This window comes from Coregonus lavaretus, assembly GCF_964263955.1.
Source record: "Coregonus lavaretus genome assembly, chromosome: 6".
Taxonomy (NCBI): Eukaryota; Metazoa; Chordata; class Actinopteri; order Salmoniformes; family Salmonidae; genus Coregonus; species Coregonus lavaretus.
This window is the reverse complement of record NC_139993.1, coordinates 53,873,548-53,891,718: the sequence shown is the minus strand read 5'-3', so window position 1 is coordinate 53,891,718 and position 18,171 is coordinate 53,873,548. Positions and strand designations below refer to the sequence as shown.

The window sequence follows — 18,171 nt, the reverse complement described above, 5'->3', positions numbered from 1 at the left end:
ACCAACCAAGGAGGGCCTACAGCAGCACCTAGATCTTCTGCACAGATTCTGTCAGACCTGGGCCCTGACAGTAAATCTCAGTAAGACAAAAATAATGGTGTTCCAAAAAAGGTCCAGTTGCCAGGACCACAAATACAAATTCCATCTAGACACCGTTGCCCTAGAGCACACAAAAAACTATACATACCTCGGCCTAAACATCAGCACTACAGGTAACTTTCACAAAGCTGTGAACGATCTGAGAGACAAGGCAAGAAGGGCCTTCTATGCCATCAAAAGGAACATAACATTTGACATACCAATTAGGATCTGGCTAAAAATACTTGAATCAGTTATAGAACCCATTGCCCTTTATGGTTGTGAGGTCTGAGGTCCGCTCACCAACCAAGAATTCACAAAATGGGACAAACACCAAATTGAGACTGCATGCAGAATTCTGCAAAAATATCCTCTGTGTACAACAAAAAACACAAAATAATGCATGCAGAGCAGAACTAGGCCGATACCTGCTAATTATCAAAATCCAGAAAAGAGCCGTTAAATTCTATAACCACTTAAAAGGAAGCGATTCCCAAACCTTCCATAACAAAGCCATCACCTACAAAGAGATGACCTTGGAGAAGAGTCCCCTAATTAAGCTGGTCCTGGGGCTCTGTTCACAAACACAAACAGACCCCACAGAGCCCCAGGACAACAACAACAACACAATTAGACCCAACCAAATCATGAGAAAACAAAAAGAGAATTACTTGACACATTGGAAAGAATTAACAAAAAAACAGAGCAAACTAGAACGCTATTTGGCTCTACACAGAGAGTACACAGTGGCAGAATACCTGACCACTGTGACTGAGCCAAACTTAAGGAAAGATTTGACTATGTACAGACTCAGTGAGCATAGCCTTGCTATTGAGAAAGGCCGCCGTAGGCAGACCTGGCTCTCAAGAGAAGACAGGCTATGTGCACACTGCCCACAAAATGAGGTGGAAACTGAGCTGCACTTCCTAACCTCATGTCAAATGTATGACCAAATTAGAGACACATATTTCCCTCAGATTACAGAGATTCACAAAGAATTTGAAAACAAACCCAATTTTGATAAACTCCCTTATCTACTGGGTGAAAAACCACAGTGTGCCATCACAGCTGCAATATTTGTGACCTGTTGCCACAAGAAAAGGGCAAAACGTGAAGAACAACCACCATTGTAAATACAACCCATATTTATGTTTCTTTATTTTCCCATTTGTACTTTAACTATTTGCATATTGTTACAACACTGTATATATATACTGTGGCGTACAGCAGGTCAGCCACCAGTGGGAGACTCGTCGAGGCCTGGTAACAGATTGAGTATACATCACGAGGTGGTGTCTCCATCTGCTGGACGTGCCAGGTCTCGACGGGCTCCCCGGACAGGACTAATTGGGGCTGATTGGGAGCTGGTGAGTAATTAAGGGCGGATTGCTCACCAGCTGTGCAAGGCCCATAAAGCTGCCAGAAGGGCAGCACATGGGAGAGGACTGGGGAAAGTAAGGTAACTTCTGTGTAGTTGGAGACGGTATCCTGGAAAGGATCTCATGGGGGAGACCTAAACTTTTCTTTTGATTATTTTATTAATTAGACCTAACCTTTTCTTTTGATTATTTTATTAATAAACACCCTTGAAACCGAGCTAATCATACCCTGTCTGTGTCTGATCTGTGTAAACGTCTTGACCCAAACCTCTGATCCTGTTTGAGTTCCTCTCTGGGAATGCCCAAAAGGCGTATTGGGACCTGAACGTTGAACAGGCGGCTAACTACGACGGACTCAAATGGGAGATACTCAGCCGCTACTGGTACAGTCTGGCCCATCGGGCTCAACGGTTCCACAACTGGAGGTTCGTACCCGATGCATCCCCCCGAGCACAGATGAGCGACCTTCTGCACGTCACCAGGGCATGGCTCCTAACCGACGTTTCCACCCTCTCCCTCCTCGACAAAGTGGTCCTGGATCGCTTCGTACGGGCGCTACCCCATGACATGAAGCGGGCAGCGAGCCTATGCACGCCCCAGACCTTGGAGGGCCTCCTGGAAGCAGTGGAGACACATCAGAACACTCAGGCCCTACTGAGGGGGAGCCGGGACGAGTCGGCGACCTGTGCGAGGGGATGGAAGGACAACCCCACTGCGGTGTACCCCGAACCGACAGTCGGCAGGGCCAAGGGACCGCAAACCAGTGGAGAGATGGCTGGGGAAGGGCCGACCCGCCACCGACGACCCCAGGTAGATGGAGACCAACGGAGGTGTTTTGAGTGTGGCGCCCGGGGGCACATTGCCTGGAATTGCCCTGCTCGAGAGGAGTCGATGCCATCAGCTAGCACCGGAGGCCAGATGGGTTACGCCGTGAACTATGTCACCTCCTGTTGGGCGCACCATGAATCAACTGCACCCATGGTCCCGGTGAAGGTTGACGGACATGACACGGAAGCGCTATCAGACTCCGGAAGCATGCTTACGCTTGTAACCACGAGCCTGCTGAACCAGGAGACCGAACGGGGTAGGGAGATGTCCATTTCCTGTGTTCACGGTGACACAAAGCGGTATCCCGCCGTATGGACCAACATCGTGACACCACAAGGGTGCTGCCAGATGATGGTGGGTGCAGTACCAGAGCTGCCGGTACCTATTCTAGTGGGACGGGATTGTCCGCTGTTCGCGGCCCTATGGGGGCACGAGTTGAAAAAAAAGATACGAGCCGGCCAAAGAAGAGAGCAGGGACGACCCCTCGCCTGTGCGGCCAGGACGCTACCGGTTAACCAACCTGACTCTACAGGTCCGGAGTCGGAGTCGGAGGGGGAGCCGGAACCCGAAGCCCCTGGGGAACCACTGGAGGAGGAGCCCAGCCTCCCCCTTCTCGATTTCGAGGGGCCAGTCGAGAACCCTGTTGGGGGCCAACTGAGGGGACAATTCGGGACGGCCCAGTGGAGGATCCGAATTCGAAAGCTACCGCAGCCCAAGTTATAGCGGTGGATGGACAGCTACTTCCGGGGGTGAGTGACTGGCGATACCCCCATTTCCAAATTAAGAATAACCTTTTGTATCAGGTGTCGCGCCAACAGGGGGAACTTCGAGAGGTATTGTTGCTGCCCCGATGGTACGTAGGAACCGTTCTTCAGCTGGCCCACACCCACCTGTTGGGGGCGCACCTGGGAATGGAGAAGACCCGGGAACGGGTCGCCGCCCGGTTCCACTGGCCCGGGATGAGGAGGGCCGTGGAAGACTACTGTCGCAGCTGCCCGGAATGTCAACTCACTGCCCCGAAAGCACACTTCCAAAACCCTCTGGTCCCCCTGCCGATAATCGGGGTGCCCTTTGAACACATCACCATGGACATAGTGGGAGCTGTTCCACCTCTTTAGCCGGGTGGGCATCCCGAACGAGATACTGACAGACCATGGTACAGAGTTTATGTCCCGCCTCATGAAAGAGTTGTGTGCCCTCATGCAGATCAAGCAGATCCGGACCTCCGTTTTTCACCTGCAGACGGATGGGCTCGTCGAGCGCTTTAACAAAACGCTCAAACAGATGCTGCGGCAGGTCATCGAGCAGGACGGGAAGAACTGGGACCAGCTGCTACCCCACCTAATGTTCTCAATCCGAGAAGTACCCCAATCCTCCACTGGGTTTTCCCCGTTTGAACTCCTATACGGGCCACGTGGCCCACTTGACCTCGCCAAGGAGGTGTGGGGAGCCCAACCGACCCCTTACGCAGCGTGGTAGAGCACGTGGAGATGATGCGGGAGCGGATGACAGACATATGGCCAGTCGTGAGGGAACATATGGAGAAGGCCCAACACGCCCAAGCCCAGCCCGGAGAATTCCAGAGACAGGGTGTTGGTGTTGATCCCCACGGCCGAAAGTAAGTTCCTGGCAACATGGCACGGACCATACGAGGTGGTCGAGAAACTGGGACCTGTCAACTACCGCGTACGGCAACCGGGGAGACGAAAACCTCAACAGATTTACCACGTGAACCTGTTGAAGAAGTGGCACGAGAGGACAGCCTTGGCCGTGTTATGTTCGGGACCCAGGAGGCCAACGGTACCAGTGGTTGTCCCGAGTAGTGAGGACCTCAACCCCAGAAGCAAGAGCTCCGGGAGCTTGTCGATCGGAACACAGCGGTGTTCTCCGAGAAGCCGGGCCGCACGACCCTCATTGAACACCACATCCGTACCCGGCCCGGGGAAAAGGTAAGAAAGAGGACGTATCGAATTCTGGAGGCCCGACGGAAGGCCGTGAAACAAGAAGTGGAGGCTATGCTGAGGATGGGGGTCGTTGAAGAGTCACACAGTGCATGGTGCAGCCCCATCGTGTTGGTGCCCAAACCGGACGGTAGCCTACGCTTCTGTAATGATTTCCGGGGTGTGAACGACATAAGCGTATTCGACGCCTACCCCATGCTGAGGGTGGACGAGCTAATCGACCGATTGGGAAAGGACCGGTACATCAGCACCCTTGACCTGACCAAAGGATATTGGCAGGTACCATTGGCAGCCTCCTCCCGGGAGAAGACGGCATTCTCGACACCAGACGTTCTGTACCAGTACCGGGTGCTCCCGTTCGGTCTCCACGGAGCTCCGCCCACATTCCAGCGACTGATGAACAGAGTGCTTCGACCCCACCAGCAGTACGCAGTGGCCTATCTGGATGATATCATCATCCAAGGTTGAGAGGAGCACCTGACGCGCCTCCAGGCGGTGCTGGGCACGCTCAGACAAGCCGGGTTGACCGCAAACCCCAAGAAATGCAAGCTAGCGTTCGAGGAGGTGGAGTACCTGGGGTATTTGATCGGACGGGGGAACGTCAAGCCCCAGGAGAGGAAGGTTCACGCGGTACGTGACTGGCCCGTTCCACGCACCAAGACACAGGTCAAGTCCTTCCTGGGACTGGCAGGATACTATAGCCGGTTTATCCCCAACTTTGCGGCTATAGCTTCCCTCCTCACCGATCTAACCAGGGCCCGCCTCCCGAAAACAGTGAAATGGACGGACGAGACAGAAGCGGCGTTCAGCCGTCTGAAGGAAACGCTGTGCTCCCATCCGATTCTCGTAACGCCCGATTTCCAGGTGCCGATGGTGGTCCAGACGGATGCATGTGATACGGGACTAGGGGCCGTTCTGTCCCAAATACACGATGGGGAGGAGCACCCCATCATGTACATCAGCCGAAAGCTGATACCGAGATAAAAAAAATGCTCAATTGTTGAGAAAGAGTGTCTGGCGGTGAAGTGGGCACTAGACACTCTCAAGTATTACCTGTTAGGTACCCACTTCACCCTGGACACGGACCATGCTTCCCCCAGGGGAAAAGACACAAACGATCGGGTCACCAGGTGGTTCTTGTCCTTTCAACACTTCTGTTTTTCTGTTGTGCACAGGTCGGGGCGAAGCATGGAAACGTGGATGCCCTATCGAGAAGGGAGACAGACGTTGCGCTGATGACCGTCCCCTCCCCGACAGAGCTAAGGGCAGCAGGTTCTGAGTGTAATGTTTACTGTTCATATTTATTGTTTATTTCACTTTTGTTTACTATCTCCTTCACTTGCTTTGGCAATGTTAACATACATTTCCCATGCCAATAAAGCCCTTAAATTGAATTGAATTTAATTGAGAGAGAGAGAGAGAGAGAGAGATGCTGTAATGTATGGTGTAGCTGAAGGTGTTGTGAGAGTGTGATTTGAAGGAGTCAGGCGCAGGAGGGTAAATCACAGAATACAGAGTTTATTCCGTAGGACACGGTTACGCTGGATAGCGTCAACAAAATACAGGTACACGGGGAACAATATCCCCGGAAATACAAGGTACGGGTAGCTCAAGCGAGCTACACTCAACTCACAAATAACAATCACCCACAAGGACAAGGGGGGCAGAGGGAACACTTATGCATGTACTAATGAGGGGATATGAACCAGGTGTGTGTAATTGACAAGACAAGACAAATGGAATGATGAGATATGGAGCGGCAGTGGCTAGTAGGCCGGTGACGACGAACGCCGAAGCCTGCCCAAACAAGAAGGGGAGGCAGCTTCGGAGGAAGTCGTGACAGGTGTAGCTCAGTAAGCCTGTCCAGAGCTGTGGCCTGGTAAAGCAAAAAAGCTTTCTACTGCCAGACTACTGTAATCATATTGATAATGCATGTGCCACAGATAACAGTTCTCTACCTCCTTCCTACCAGGCACACCTACCAGCTCTCACAGTCTCACGTCTGAATTAGACGTTCATCCATGTTTCTCAAACATCAAATTTTCGAAGTTGTTCCAAACGTCACATTTCTAAGTGTTTAATGTTAAGTTTAGGCAGTAACTCTGAATTTTTAAGGTAAGGGTTAAGGTTTGGGATAGGCTTAAAACAAAAATATCAAAAATAACTTTCTATTGCTGGATTCAAACTTGCAACCTTTGGAATCAGAGGCAGAAATCTACTTGAAGGTAACATTGCTCACTGTTGCCCCTAGTGGCTGGTTTCCACATCATCTCCCGACGTCCTCAGACATGGATGGATGTCGAATACTGACTTGTATCACGGGTGACCTGGCTGAGCCACACACAGACACGCACGCATTCATGCACACCACACACACACACACACACACACACACACACACACACACACACACACACACACACACACACACACACACTGAGGTTAGGGAACCAATAGGATGGAGGGACTCACTGTGGCCAGCTCGTCAAACTTCCCGAAGAGTTCGTTGAGCAGTTTGACCAGTTCCTGGGCAGTACACTGAGACGCCAGACTGGTAAACCCCACGATGTCTGCGAACAGGATACTGGAGGGGAGATAGGGGAGGTGGGAAAGAAAGAAAGAAAGATGAAAATGTTTGTAATTCTTCTAAAAATGACAACCTAAAAAGGTCTAGTCATGCCCAAGGGCACTTCACAGTCACAAATAACATTCTTCTCTTGTAGCACAGTTGAGTTTATTTGAGTCTGACACTGTCAACATTATTTTGTTGATGAAAATGAATGTACTGAGCTAAGAAGATGTGTTTGTCAGCTTATCCCAGTTCATCAAAGGGATAAAAACACAATCATCCCAATCACTCACATGCACGAACACGTACACACAACACACAGACTCCCATGAAAGAGTGAGTAAAGGAGAGTAACTTGTAGAACAGTCTGGTCAAAAGTAGTGCACGATTAAGGGAGTAGGGTGCCATTTGGGATGAAGTCAGTGTTGCTTTAGTTTGAATAGTGTAAAGCAGGGGCGTGAATCAGAAAACCAGTCAGTATCTGGTGTAACCACCATTTGCCTCATGCAGCACGACACATCTCCTTCGCATAGAGTTGATCAGGCTGTTGATTGTAGCCTGTGGAATGCTGTCCTACTCCTCTTCAATGGCTGTGCGAAGTTGTTGGATATTGGTTGGAACTGGAACATGCTGTCGTACTCGTCGATCCAGAGCATCCCAAACATGCTCAATGGGTGACATGTCTGGTGAGTATGCAGGCCATGGAATAACTGGGACATTTTCAGCTCCCAGGAATTGTGTACAGATCCTTGCGACATGGGGCTGTGCATTATAATGCTGAAACATGAGGTGATGGCGGCAGATGAATGTCACGACAATGGGCCTCAGGATCTCATCATGGTATCTCTGTATTCAAATTGCCATAGATAAAATGCAATTGTGTTTGTTTTCCGTAGCGTATGCCTGCCCATACGATAGCCCCACCACCAACACGACGCAATATCGTGGTCTACGGTTGTGAGGCGTGTTGGACATACTGCCAAATTCTCTAAAACAATGTTGGAGGTGGCTTATGGTAGAGAAATGAACATTCAATTCTCTGGCAACAGCTCTGCTGGACATTCCCACAGTCAGCATGCCAATTGCACACTCCCTCAAAACTTGAGACATCTGTGGCATTGTTCTGTGTGACAAAACTGCACATTTTAGAGTGGCCTTTTATTGTCCCCAGCACATTTTACATTTAAGTCATTTAGCAGACGCTCTTATCCAGAGTGACTTACAAATTGGTGCACAAGGTGCACGTGTGTAATGATCATGCTGTTTAATCAGCTTCTTGATATGTCACATTTGTCAGGTGGATGGATTATCTTGGCAAAGGAGAAATGCTCACTAACAGGGATGTAAACAAATTTGCGCACACAATTTGAGAGAAATAAGCTTTTTGTGCGTATTGACAATTTCTGGGATATTTTATTTCAGCTCATGAAACATGGGACCAACACTTTACATGTTGCGTTGATATTTTTGTTCAGTGTTGATCTAATTCACTGTGAATATCTTCACTAGCCCTTGATTCTAACACAAAGAGAATGTATGGATGGGAGTGTGAGAGAGAGTGTAACTTCTTCAGTAAGCCATAATGTGAGAGAGTGTAACTTCTTCTGTAAGCCATAATGTGAGAGAGTGTATCTTCTTCAGTAAGCCATAATGTGAGACAGTGTATCTTCTTCAGTAAGCCATAATGTGAGAGAGTGTAACTTCTTCAGTAAGCCATAATGTGAGAGAGTGTAACTTCTTCAGTAAGCCATAATGTGAGAGAGTGTATCTTCTTCAGTAAGCCATAATGTGAGAGAGTGTATCTTCTTCAGTAAGCCATAATGTGAGAGAGTGTAACTTCTTCTGTAAGCCATAATGTGAGAGAGTGTGTGACTTTTTGAGAGTGCCTCCCCTGCACCGTGACTGTCTGTCTATGGGCCCTGGTCAAAAGTAGTGCACTATATAGGGAATAGGGTGCAATTTGAGACGCAGCCTCAGTAGCATGAAACTCGCTGTCTGCAGCTTGGCTTGACTTGGCTTGGAGACAGAAGAGAGAATGGTGTGGTTTGGTAGATGCAAAGCAGGAATCTAGACTCTCTATTCACAACCCCACTTCTGTAATTTCTATTTGAACAGGGCTCTGTTGTGGGTCGTGTGTGTGTGCTCTCCCTACTCTGGAGAGGAGCGGAGGAGGAGGGGTGCAGGAGGGGGGATGAGGAGGGTTGGAGGAGGGTGCAGTAGGGGGCAAGGAGAGGGGGCGAGGAGGTTTAGAGGAGGGGGGCGAGGAGGGTTGGAGGAGGAGGACGATGAGGGTTGGAGGAGGGGGGCGATGAGGGTTGGAGGTTGGGGGCGAGGACGTCCCTGAGTCACATCAAAAGACCCAGATCAGGGAGATGTCACACACAGATACAGACACACACACACACACAGGAGCTGTAGCAGTACCCTAGCTGGTTGGAAGATAGCCAAGGCTGTGGTGTTGTTTTACACTGACAGTGAATGGGCGGTTTACAGAGCTGTAGGTGTCCAGTAGGGAACCCAGCAGAGCAGGCCGTTTGATAGACTGTGTCCCAAATGGCACCCTATTCCCTATATAGTGCACTACTTTTTACCAGGCCCCTTATAGAATATATAGGGAATAGGTTGTTATTTGGGACGCAGCCATAGAATAGACAGTGGAGAGGAGAGAGGAGAGAGGAGAGAGGAGAGAAGAGAGGAGAAGAGAGGAGAGCCCTTGACTGGAGTGCTGCTGTTGACTCTGCCTGACTGCCATCCACTCCTACTCTCATCATCACTGATACATAAAGCTGTCTCTTTGCTGCCTAGTTAATGTGTAATCATTAGTTCAACTGTCACCCTGACTCTGGCTCAGTGGTGTCTGGTGAGAGGAGATTAATGAAAAAGTATCAAACTAAATAATGGAAAGCATGTGTTGGATCACTTTTCCATTTATTCCATTTCAGCCATTACAATGAGCCCATCCTGCGATATCTTCTCCCACCAGCCACCACTGCTCTGGCTCTACCTTTGCCTCTGACACACACATTGGAGAGATGGTTTCTGGACATTCTTATTAATCTGACCAGGTGACTGTGAGCCCGGCCAAGTTCTAGTACCCCCTGATCTGACCAGGTGACTGAAAGTCATTACCTCTCACTGAGCCAAATCACTTTTTTTTAAAAATCCTGATGTCATTTGACGAAGACACAGTGGATCAAGAACAAGACGACCATCAAACCTCTTGCCGCCCGTTAGAAAGCCTGTTGTTGCCATAGTGTCACTCACGTACGTACCTGACGTTGTCATGACGCTGGATGTAGATCTTATGAAAGATCCTCTCGGGCGGCTTCAGGAAGTCCTCCTTCATCTCCATGGCAACGTTCCTGGGCAACAGGCTCATCAGGAGGCGCTCCTAAAGCAGGAGGGGGAGGAGCCGAAAGAGAGAGTGGGCGGAGGTATGTCATTAAGTCATATTATGCAGAAGTAAAAAACCGAACTCACTCATTATTAATAGTATGTCTCCCAAATGACACCCTATTCCATAATATAGTGCACTACTTTTGAACAGAGCCCAGTCCGCCCATGTGGGACACAGCCCTAGCCTTCAGAAGTTACAGCAGCAGAGGTCAAATGGATGCATTTTGGTCAACAGCATTACAGTACAATAGACACACATATACAGGTAACTGCCAAAATAAAGGAAACACCAACATAAAATGTCTTAATAGGGTGTTAGGCCACCACAAACCAGAACAGTTTCAATGCACCTTGGTATAGATTCTACAAGTGTCTGGAACTCCTTTGGAGGGATGCGATACCATTGTTCCATGAGAAATTCCATCATTAGGTGTTTTGTTGATGGTGGTGGAAAACGCTGTCTCAGGCGCAGCTACAGAATCTCCCATAAGTCTTCATTTGGCTTGACATCTGGTGACTGAGACGGCCATGGCTTATGCTTCACATCGTTTTCATACTAATCAAACCATTCAGTGACCACTCGTGACATGTAGATGGGGGCATTGTCATCCTATGGGGGAATACCATGGTAGCCAAAATAATGGCCTGCCCAGCATCTTTATACATGACCCAAAGCATGATGGGATGTTAATTGCTTAATTAACTCAGGAACCACACCTGTGTGGAAGGACCTGCTTTCAATATGCTTTGTATCCCTCATTTAACGTTTCCATTATTTTGGCAGTTACCTGTGTACATACAGTGCATTCGGAAAGTATTCAGACCCCTTGACTTTTTCCACATTTTGTTACGTTACATCCTTATTCTAAAACTGATTAAATTAATGTTGTTCCTCGTCAATCTACACACAATACCCCATAATGACAAAGCGAAAACAGGCTTTTTGAAAAAAATGAGAAAAAAACAGAAATACCTTATTTACATAATTATTCAGACCATTTGCTATGAGACTCGAAATTTAGCTTAGGTACATCCTGTTTCCATTGATCATCCTTGAGATGTTTCTACAACTTGATTGGAGTCCACCTGTGGTAAATTCAATTGATTGGACATGATTTGGAAAGGCACACACCTGTCTATATAAGGTCCCACAGTTGACAGTGCATGTCAGAGCAAAAACCAAGCCATGAGGTCGAAGGAATTGGGGAGAAGGGCCTTGATCATGGAGGTGACCAAGAACCCGATGGTCACTCTGACAGAGCTCCAGATGGGAGAACCTTCCAGAAGTACAACCATCTCTGCAGCACTCCACCAACCAGGCATTTATGGTAGAGTGGCCAGACAGAAGCCGCTCTTCAGTAAAAGGTACATGACAGTCCGCTTGGAGTTTGCCAAAAGGCACCTAAAGGTTCTCTGGTCTGAAGAAACCAAGATTGAACTCTTTGGCCTGAATGCCAAGCGTCGTGTCTGGAGGAAACCTAGCACCTTCCCTACGGTGAAGCATGGTGGTGGCAGAATCATGCTGTGGGGATGTTTTTCAGCGACAGGGACTGGGAGACTAGTCAGGATCGAGGGAAAGATGAACAGAGCAAAGTACAGAGAGATCCTTGATGAAAACCTGCTCCAGAGTGCTCAGAAACTCAGACTGGGGAGAATTATGAAATATCATATTATGTAAATGTGATATTTTAGTTTTGTATTTGTAATACATTTGCAAAAAAATCTAAAAACCTGTTTTTGCTTTGTTATTATGGGGTATTGTGTGTAGATTGATGATGGCAAAAAACTATTTAATCCATTTTAGAATAAGGCTGTAACGTAACAAAATGTGGAAAAAGTAAAGGGTTCTGAATACTTTCCGAATTCACTGTATAAGGTATAACATACATATACTCTGCAAATATATAAGGACTATTGAGAACAACACGCCCATTCTTGATTCTCCCTCATACAGTAGTGTAGCATCCATCCCTGTTGCTTCTCAGAGTGTGGTGTCTGAGAGATGCCCTAGCCTGGTATGACATTAATACCAGCATGCTCCAGTTCCTCCCTGGTCTTCACGCTAGTCCTGACCTTAACAACCACCATGAGCTCAACACCACCACCACCGCTGGTCTTATTAAGGGTAAGGAGCAACAGAGAGTCGGAGACCTACTTCTCTCGTTCGCTCAGTCGTAAAACATTCCTCTTTATACTTTGATTTCAGTCCTCTCAATAGCCTGCATTGGCCCATATTCACAAAGCTTCTCAGATTAGGAGTGCTTTTTGTTGTTTTTGTTGTTTTTGCCTTTTAGATTATAATGAATGGACAAGGGGACCTGATCCTAGATCAGCACTCCTTCTGTGAGATGCTTGATGAATACAGGCCCTGGTCCCATTCTATATGTGCTGTAGCCAATTCTACTGTTGGATCCAACACAGAGAGGAATTGGCTAAAACACAAACAGATTGGACGGATCAGGCTATTGCCATGAGAGCAAAGGCCATGACCCTACATGACTGCACCTACTCCTAAGAATACAAAACATTGTTTTGGCAGCAGCTGTAGCAACACAGATGAGCTGTGCGTGAATTAACAAATGATCAGGATTGCTGTAAAAACAAAAATCGAAATATGAAAGTGCGATCTACCAGGAACAAGTCTGAGAGGTACAACATATAACATGATGTACATTTGAGTGGGGTTCTATTCTCCCTCTGAAATAATGTAGTAGTCATCCTCTCTCCTCTCCTCATTAATTATTCCTGGTGTCGCTCTCTTCGCTGGTCCTGCTGCATTAATCGCTCACTAAATAAATGACTTTTCTTAATTGTCTCTGAGCTGCTGTGGATAAAACAAACTATTCAATTTGCAGACACTGTTTTAAAAACCTGATTACACTCAGTGTACAAATCATTATGCTCTTTCCATGACAGACTGACCAGGTGAATCCAGGTGAAAGCTATGATCCCTTATTGAGGTCACCTGTTAAATCTACTTCAGTCAGTGTAGATGAAGGGGAGGAGACAGTGCAACTCAATATTATCACGAAACGCATTAGAAAATGTTTAATACTCAGCATGTCAAATGTTTTAAAATGATAATTACACAACAATGAAATAAAATGTTTTAAAAAACGGTTTTGGTTATTACTGTCAGAATAGCAGACTGGCTTTTGTTATAGGCAGAATATAGTAGACTGGTTTGGTTATTATGAGCCAAATGGCAGACTGGTTCAGTGGCGGTTTACATCATGACACCGTGCTGTTCCCAGATCCCAATCAGGGTGCTGTGTGCGTTTTGATACCCAGATAAACTGGTGACCTTTAGCGGGTGGCGTAAGGAGGCCATGAAAGCAATTTGCCTGTGTAATAATGACCTGTCAGAGCTCAGAGCTTTTACTGCAGGACAGGGAAACAACACAACATATCATCAGCTAATCTACAAACAACAGGTGTGTGTGTGTGTGTGTGTGTGTGTGTGTGTGTGTGTGTGTGTGTGTGTGTGTGTGTGTGTGTGTGTGTAGGTGTAGGTGTGGGGGGGGGGGGGTTGTGTGTGTGAGTGTATGTGTAACGGGGTATGGGCATTAAGATAATGAATTCCTATAAGTGACTTCTATAGGTAGGTATAGTGGGCGGAGGAGGAGAGGAAGGTTGTGTGTGTAATGTTGTGTGTAATGTTGTGTGTAATGTTGTTCCTGTGTGTGCAGGTTTGTGTGGAGAGGGGTGGAGTGTGTGTGTGTGCTGTGGCTATATGCGTACGCTACGGTAATTGTTATTTCCTTATATAGCTGCTGTCATAGTTACTGTGTGCCTTTGGGCATGTTGCTGCAGAAGCTACATTGGCACCTGCAACCTTTAGAAACTCACTCTGAAACGTATCAAGCTCTAACACACATTCTTTGCACAAGATGCACTCTAAAAAATTATGGGTTAAAAAGCAACCCAGCGCTGGGTAAATAGTGGACAGAACACACGTGGGTTATTTTTGACCCAGCAGTTGGGTCACTGAACTATGACCAGATGGACAGTATTTCTGCTGCATGTATTTAAAATAAGTATTTTAATTACTTCTGAGTATTTTGTATTTTGTATTACACTGGGCTGAACTACTCTCCAATGTATTTTGTAACAAGATACTTTTGAAAGCTGTAATTTGTATTTTCAATATACAAAACACTTTTCTATACCATTTCTGTATAGTGGTTCACAATTTTGTGGCCCCCTTTCACCCTACATTGGTATCAAAAGTCTGATGGCACTATGAGCGATAAGAGCTTCTGCTAAATTAACTAAATGTAAATGTATATGTAAAAATGAAACTAGGCCAATGACAATACCCAGTGTGCTTTGCAGTTGTTCATTTCCACATATACATTTACATTTTGGTCATTCAGCAGACTCTCTTATCCAGAGTGACAGTGCATTCAACTAAGGTAGATAAACAACAACATATAACAGTCATAGCAAGTAACCATTACTGAGAATGTTGCTGCAGTTCGGCCGGCTACTTGCAAATGTATTTTTGTATTTTTAAATACAAAATACATGTACTATAATTAAATACAATGCTTTGCAAAAAAGTATCTTAGATTTTCTTGAATTACAAATGACAATTACACAAAACAACTACAAACTATCCTAAAGACCAATGTATCAAAATAATATATAAGATACTTCTGCAAAGTATTGTATTTTGTATTTTGTATTTTAAAATACATTTCCAAGTAGCCGGTCGAACTGCAACAACATTCTCAGTAATGGTTACTTGCTATGACTGTGATATGTTGTTTAGATCGTGTCATATTGAACAGGTGATTTTTGTTAAATGAACAAATGATCTTAGTTTTATGTGTATTGTATCCAAGCAATTGAAAAAAGTGTTAGAGTTTTAAAAAATTTGCATTTTGATCATTGGTTGTGAGTTTTGTGTCTAGAGTTTCGAAAAATGACGTCAAGGTTCTGAAATTAGTGCCAAAGTGATTGTAAAAAACTGTAATGCATTTGAGCCAACCAGTTGTGTTGTGACAAGGTAGGGTTGGTATACAGAAGATAGCCCTATTTGGTAAAAGACCAAGTCTATATTATGGCAAGAGCAGCTCAAAGAGGAACGACAGTCCATCGACAGCCCAAATAAATGCTTCACAGAGTTCAAGTCACAGACACACCTCAACATCATCTGTTCAGAGGAGACTTTGTGAATCAGGCCTTCTTGGTCAAATTGCTGCAAAGAAACCACTACTAAAGGACACCAATAATAAGAAGAGACTTGCTTGGGCCAAGAAACACGAGCAATGGACATTAGACCGGTGGAAATCTGTCTTTTGGTCTGATGAGTCCAAATTTGAGATTTTTGGTTCCAACCACCGTGTCTAGATGAACGGATGATCTCCGCATGTGTGGTTCCCACCATGAAGCATGGAGGAGGAGGTGTGATGGTGTGGAGGTGCTAGGCTGGTGAGACTGTCTGTGATTTATTTAGAATTCAAGGCACACTTAACCAGCATGGCTACCACAGCATTCTGCAGCGATACGCCATCCCATCTGGTTTGCGCTTAGTGGGACTATCATTTGTTTTTCAACAGGACAATGACCCAACACACCTCCAGGCTGTGTAAAGGCTATTTGACTAAGAAGGAGAGTGATGGAGTGCTGCATCAGATGACCTGGCCTTCACAATCACCCGACCTCAACCCAATTGAGATGGTTTGGGATGAGTTGGACCGCAGAGTGAAGGAAATGATTGTGCAAGTGCAAGATTTCTTTAAAGATATGAATGCACAATGCAATGTTTTGAACATTGGACAGCCTGTGTTACAAGTGATGACCGTTTTGAGTTTTGTGTCTAGAGTTTTGAAAAATGACGTCAAGGTTCTGAAATTAGTGCCAAAGTGATTGTAAAAAACTGTAATGCATTTGAGCCAACCAGTTGTGTTGTGACAAGGTAGGGTTGGTATACAGAAGATAGCCCTATTTGGTAAAAGACCAAGTCTATATTATGGCAAGAGCAGCTCAAAGAGGAACGACAGTCCATCGACAGCCCAAATAAATGCTTCACAGAGTTCAAGTCACAGACACACCTCAACATCATCTGTTCAGAGGAGACTTTGTGAATCAGGCCTTCTTGGTCAAATTGCTGCAAAGAAACCACTACTAAAGGACACCAATAATAAGAAGAGACTTGCTTGGGCCAAGAAACACGAGCAATGGACATTAGACCGGTGGAAATCTGTCTTTTGGTCTGATGAGTCCAAATTTGAGATTTTTGGTTCCAACCACCGTGTCTAGATGAACGGATGATCTCCGCATGTGTGGTTCCCACCATGAAGCATGGAGGAGGAGGTGTGATGGTGTGGAGGTGCTAGGCTGGTGAGACTGTCTGTGATTTATTTAGAATTCAAGGCACACTTAACCAGCATGGCTACCACAGCATTCTGCAGCGATACGCCATCCCATCTGGTTTGCGCTTAGTGGGACTATCATTTGTTTTTCAACAGGACAATGACCCAACACACCTCCAGGCTGTGTAAAGGCTATTTGACTAAGAAGGAGAGTGATGGAGTGCTGCATCAGATGACCTGGCCTTCACAATCACCCGACCTCAACCCAATTGAGATGGTTTGGGATGAGTTGGACCGCAGAGTGAAGGAAATGATTGTGCAAGTGCAAGATTTCTTTAAAGATATGAATGCACAATGCAATGTTTTGAACATTGGTCAGCCTGTGTTACAAGTGATGACCGTTTTGAGTTTTGTGTCTAGAGTTTTGAAAAATGACGTCAAGGTTCTGAAATTAGTGCCAAAGTGATTGTAAAAAACTGTAATTCTTCATTGTACAATAATCAGTAAATCTCTTTCCAAAATGTATTTTTAGAGGGTGATGGAGCTGGATGCTGATGACAACCATCACAAATTCATATATTTGGATGAGGCAGGCTTTAACCTGGCCAAGACAAGGAGGAGAGGTCGGAATTTAATTGGCCAGCGGGCAACCATCAAAGTACCTGGACAACGTGGGGCCAACATTACCATGTGTGTGGCTATATCAGAAGATGGTGTGGTGGGACGCAGACCTCGTATTGGATCATATAATGCAGCTCTCCTTGTAACCTTCCTTGATGAGCTCGATCAGGTCTGTAGAGCTGATGGCGTGACCTATGTCATTGTGTGGGATACTGTCAGGTTCCACCATGCTCATATGGTGCAAGCATGGTTTCAGGCCCATGCACAATTTACCACCCTGTATTTACCCCCATACTCTCCTTTCCTTAACCCGATTGATGGAAGGTTTATGATAGGTGCCCTCATGAACAAGTCACTCTTCTCCAGGACATGGATGACGCATGCAATGACATCACGGCAGACCAGTGTCAGGCCTGGATTTTACAAGATGTTTGGCTAATGAAAACATCCATTGTGATGTAGATGAGAACCTGTGGCCAAATCCACAAGACAGAGTTGATGAAAATGTAGATGTACAGTAATCACTCCTATGTTTTGCTTTTTACAGTACAAGCAAGCAAGTTGATGTTTTACAGTACTGTATTGTTTTTCATCAATATATTTCAAATCAAATCAAATCAAATTTTATTGGTCACATGCGCCGAATACAACAGGTGCAGACATTACAGTGAAATGCTTACTTACAGCCCTTAACCAACAGTGCATTTATTTTAAACAAAAAAAGTAAAAATAAAACAACAACAAAAAAAAGTGTTGAGAAGAAAAAGAGCAGAAGTAAAATAAAGTGACAGTAGGGAGGCTATATATACAGGGGGGTACCGTTGCAGAGTCAATGTGCGGGGGCACCGGCTAGTTGAGGTAGTTTCAGATTTTGTTCAATGATTCCACTGTGTCTGTGGTATTCTCTCTACTACTGCAGTACTTTTACAGGGATGTATTTACATGTAGTACCATAATGAAACATGTATCACCTATTTTGTACTACAATATTTAATGATTGTACGAACAATGACACAGTG

At 45.9% G+C, this 18,171-nt stretch overlaps 1 protein-coding gene across 1 annotated transcript in view; it reads right to left on the bottom strand.

Moving 5' to 3' along the window:
* Nucleotides 1-18,171, bottom strand: part of LOC311131073 (adenylate cyclase type 1-like) — a gene marked incomplete at both ends in the record, with an annotated part of 60,222 nt that overhangs the window by 38,338 nt on the left and 3,713 nt on the right. Inside the window, 2 exons of the mRNA XM_084163889.1 lie at nucleotides 6,719-6,830; nucleotides 10,088-10,206. Of these exons, the coding sequence (XP_084020015.1) occupies nucleotides 6,719-6,830; nucleotides 10,088-10,206 (231 nt within the window). The remainder of the gene's footprint in view (nucleotides 1-6,718; nucleotides 6,831-10,087; nucleotides 10,207-18,171) is intronic.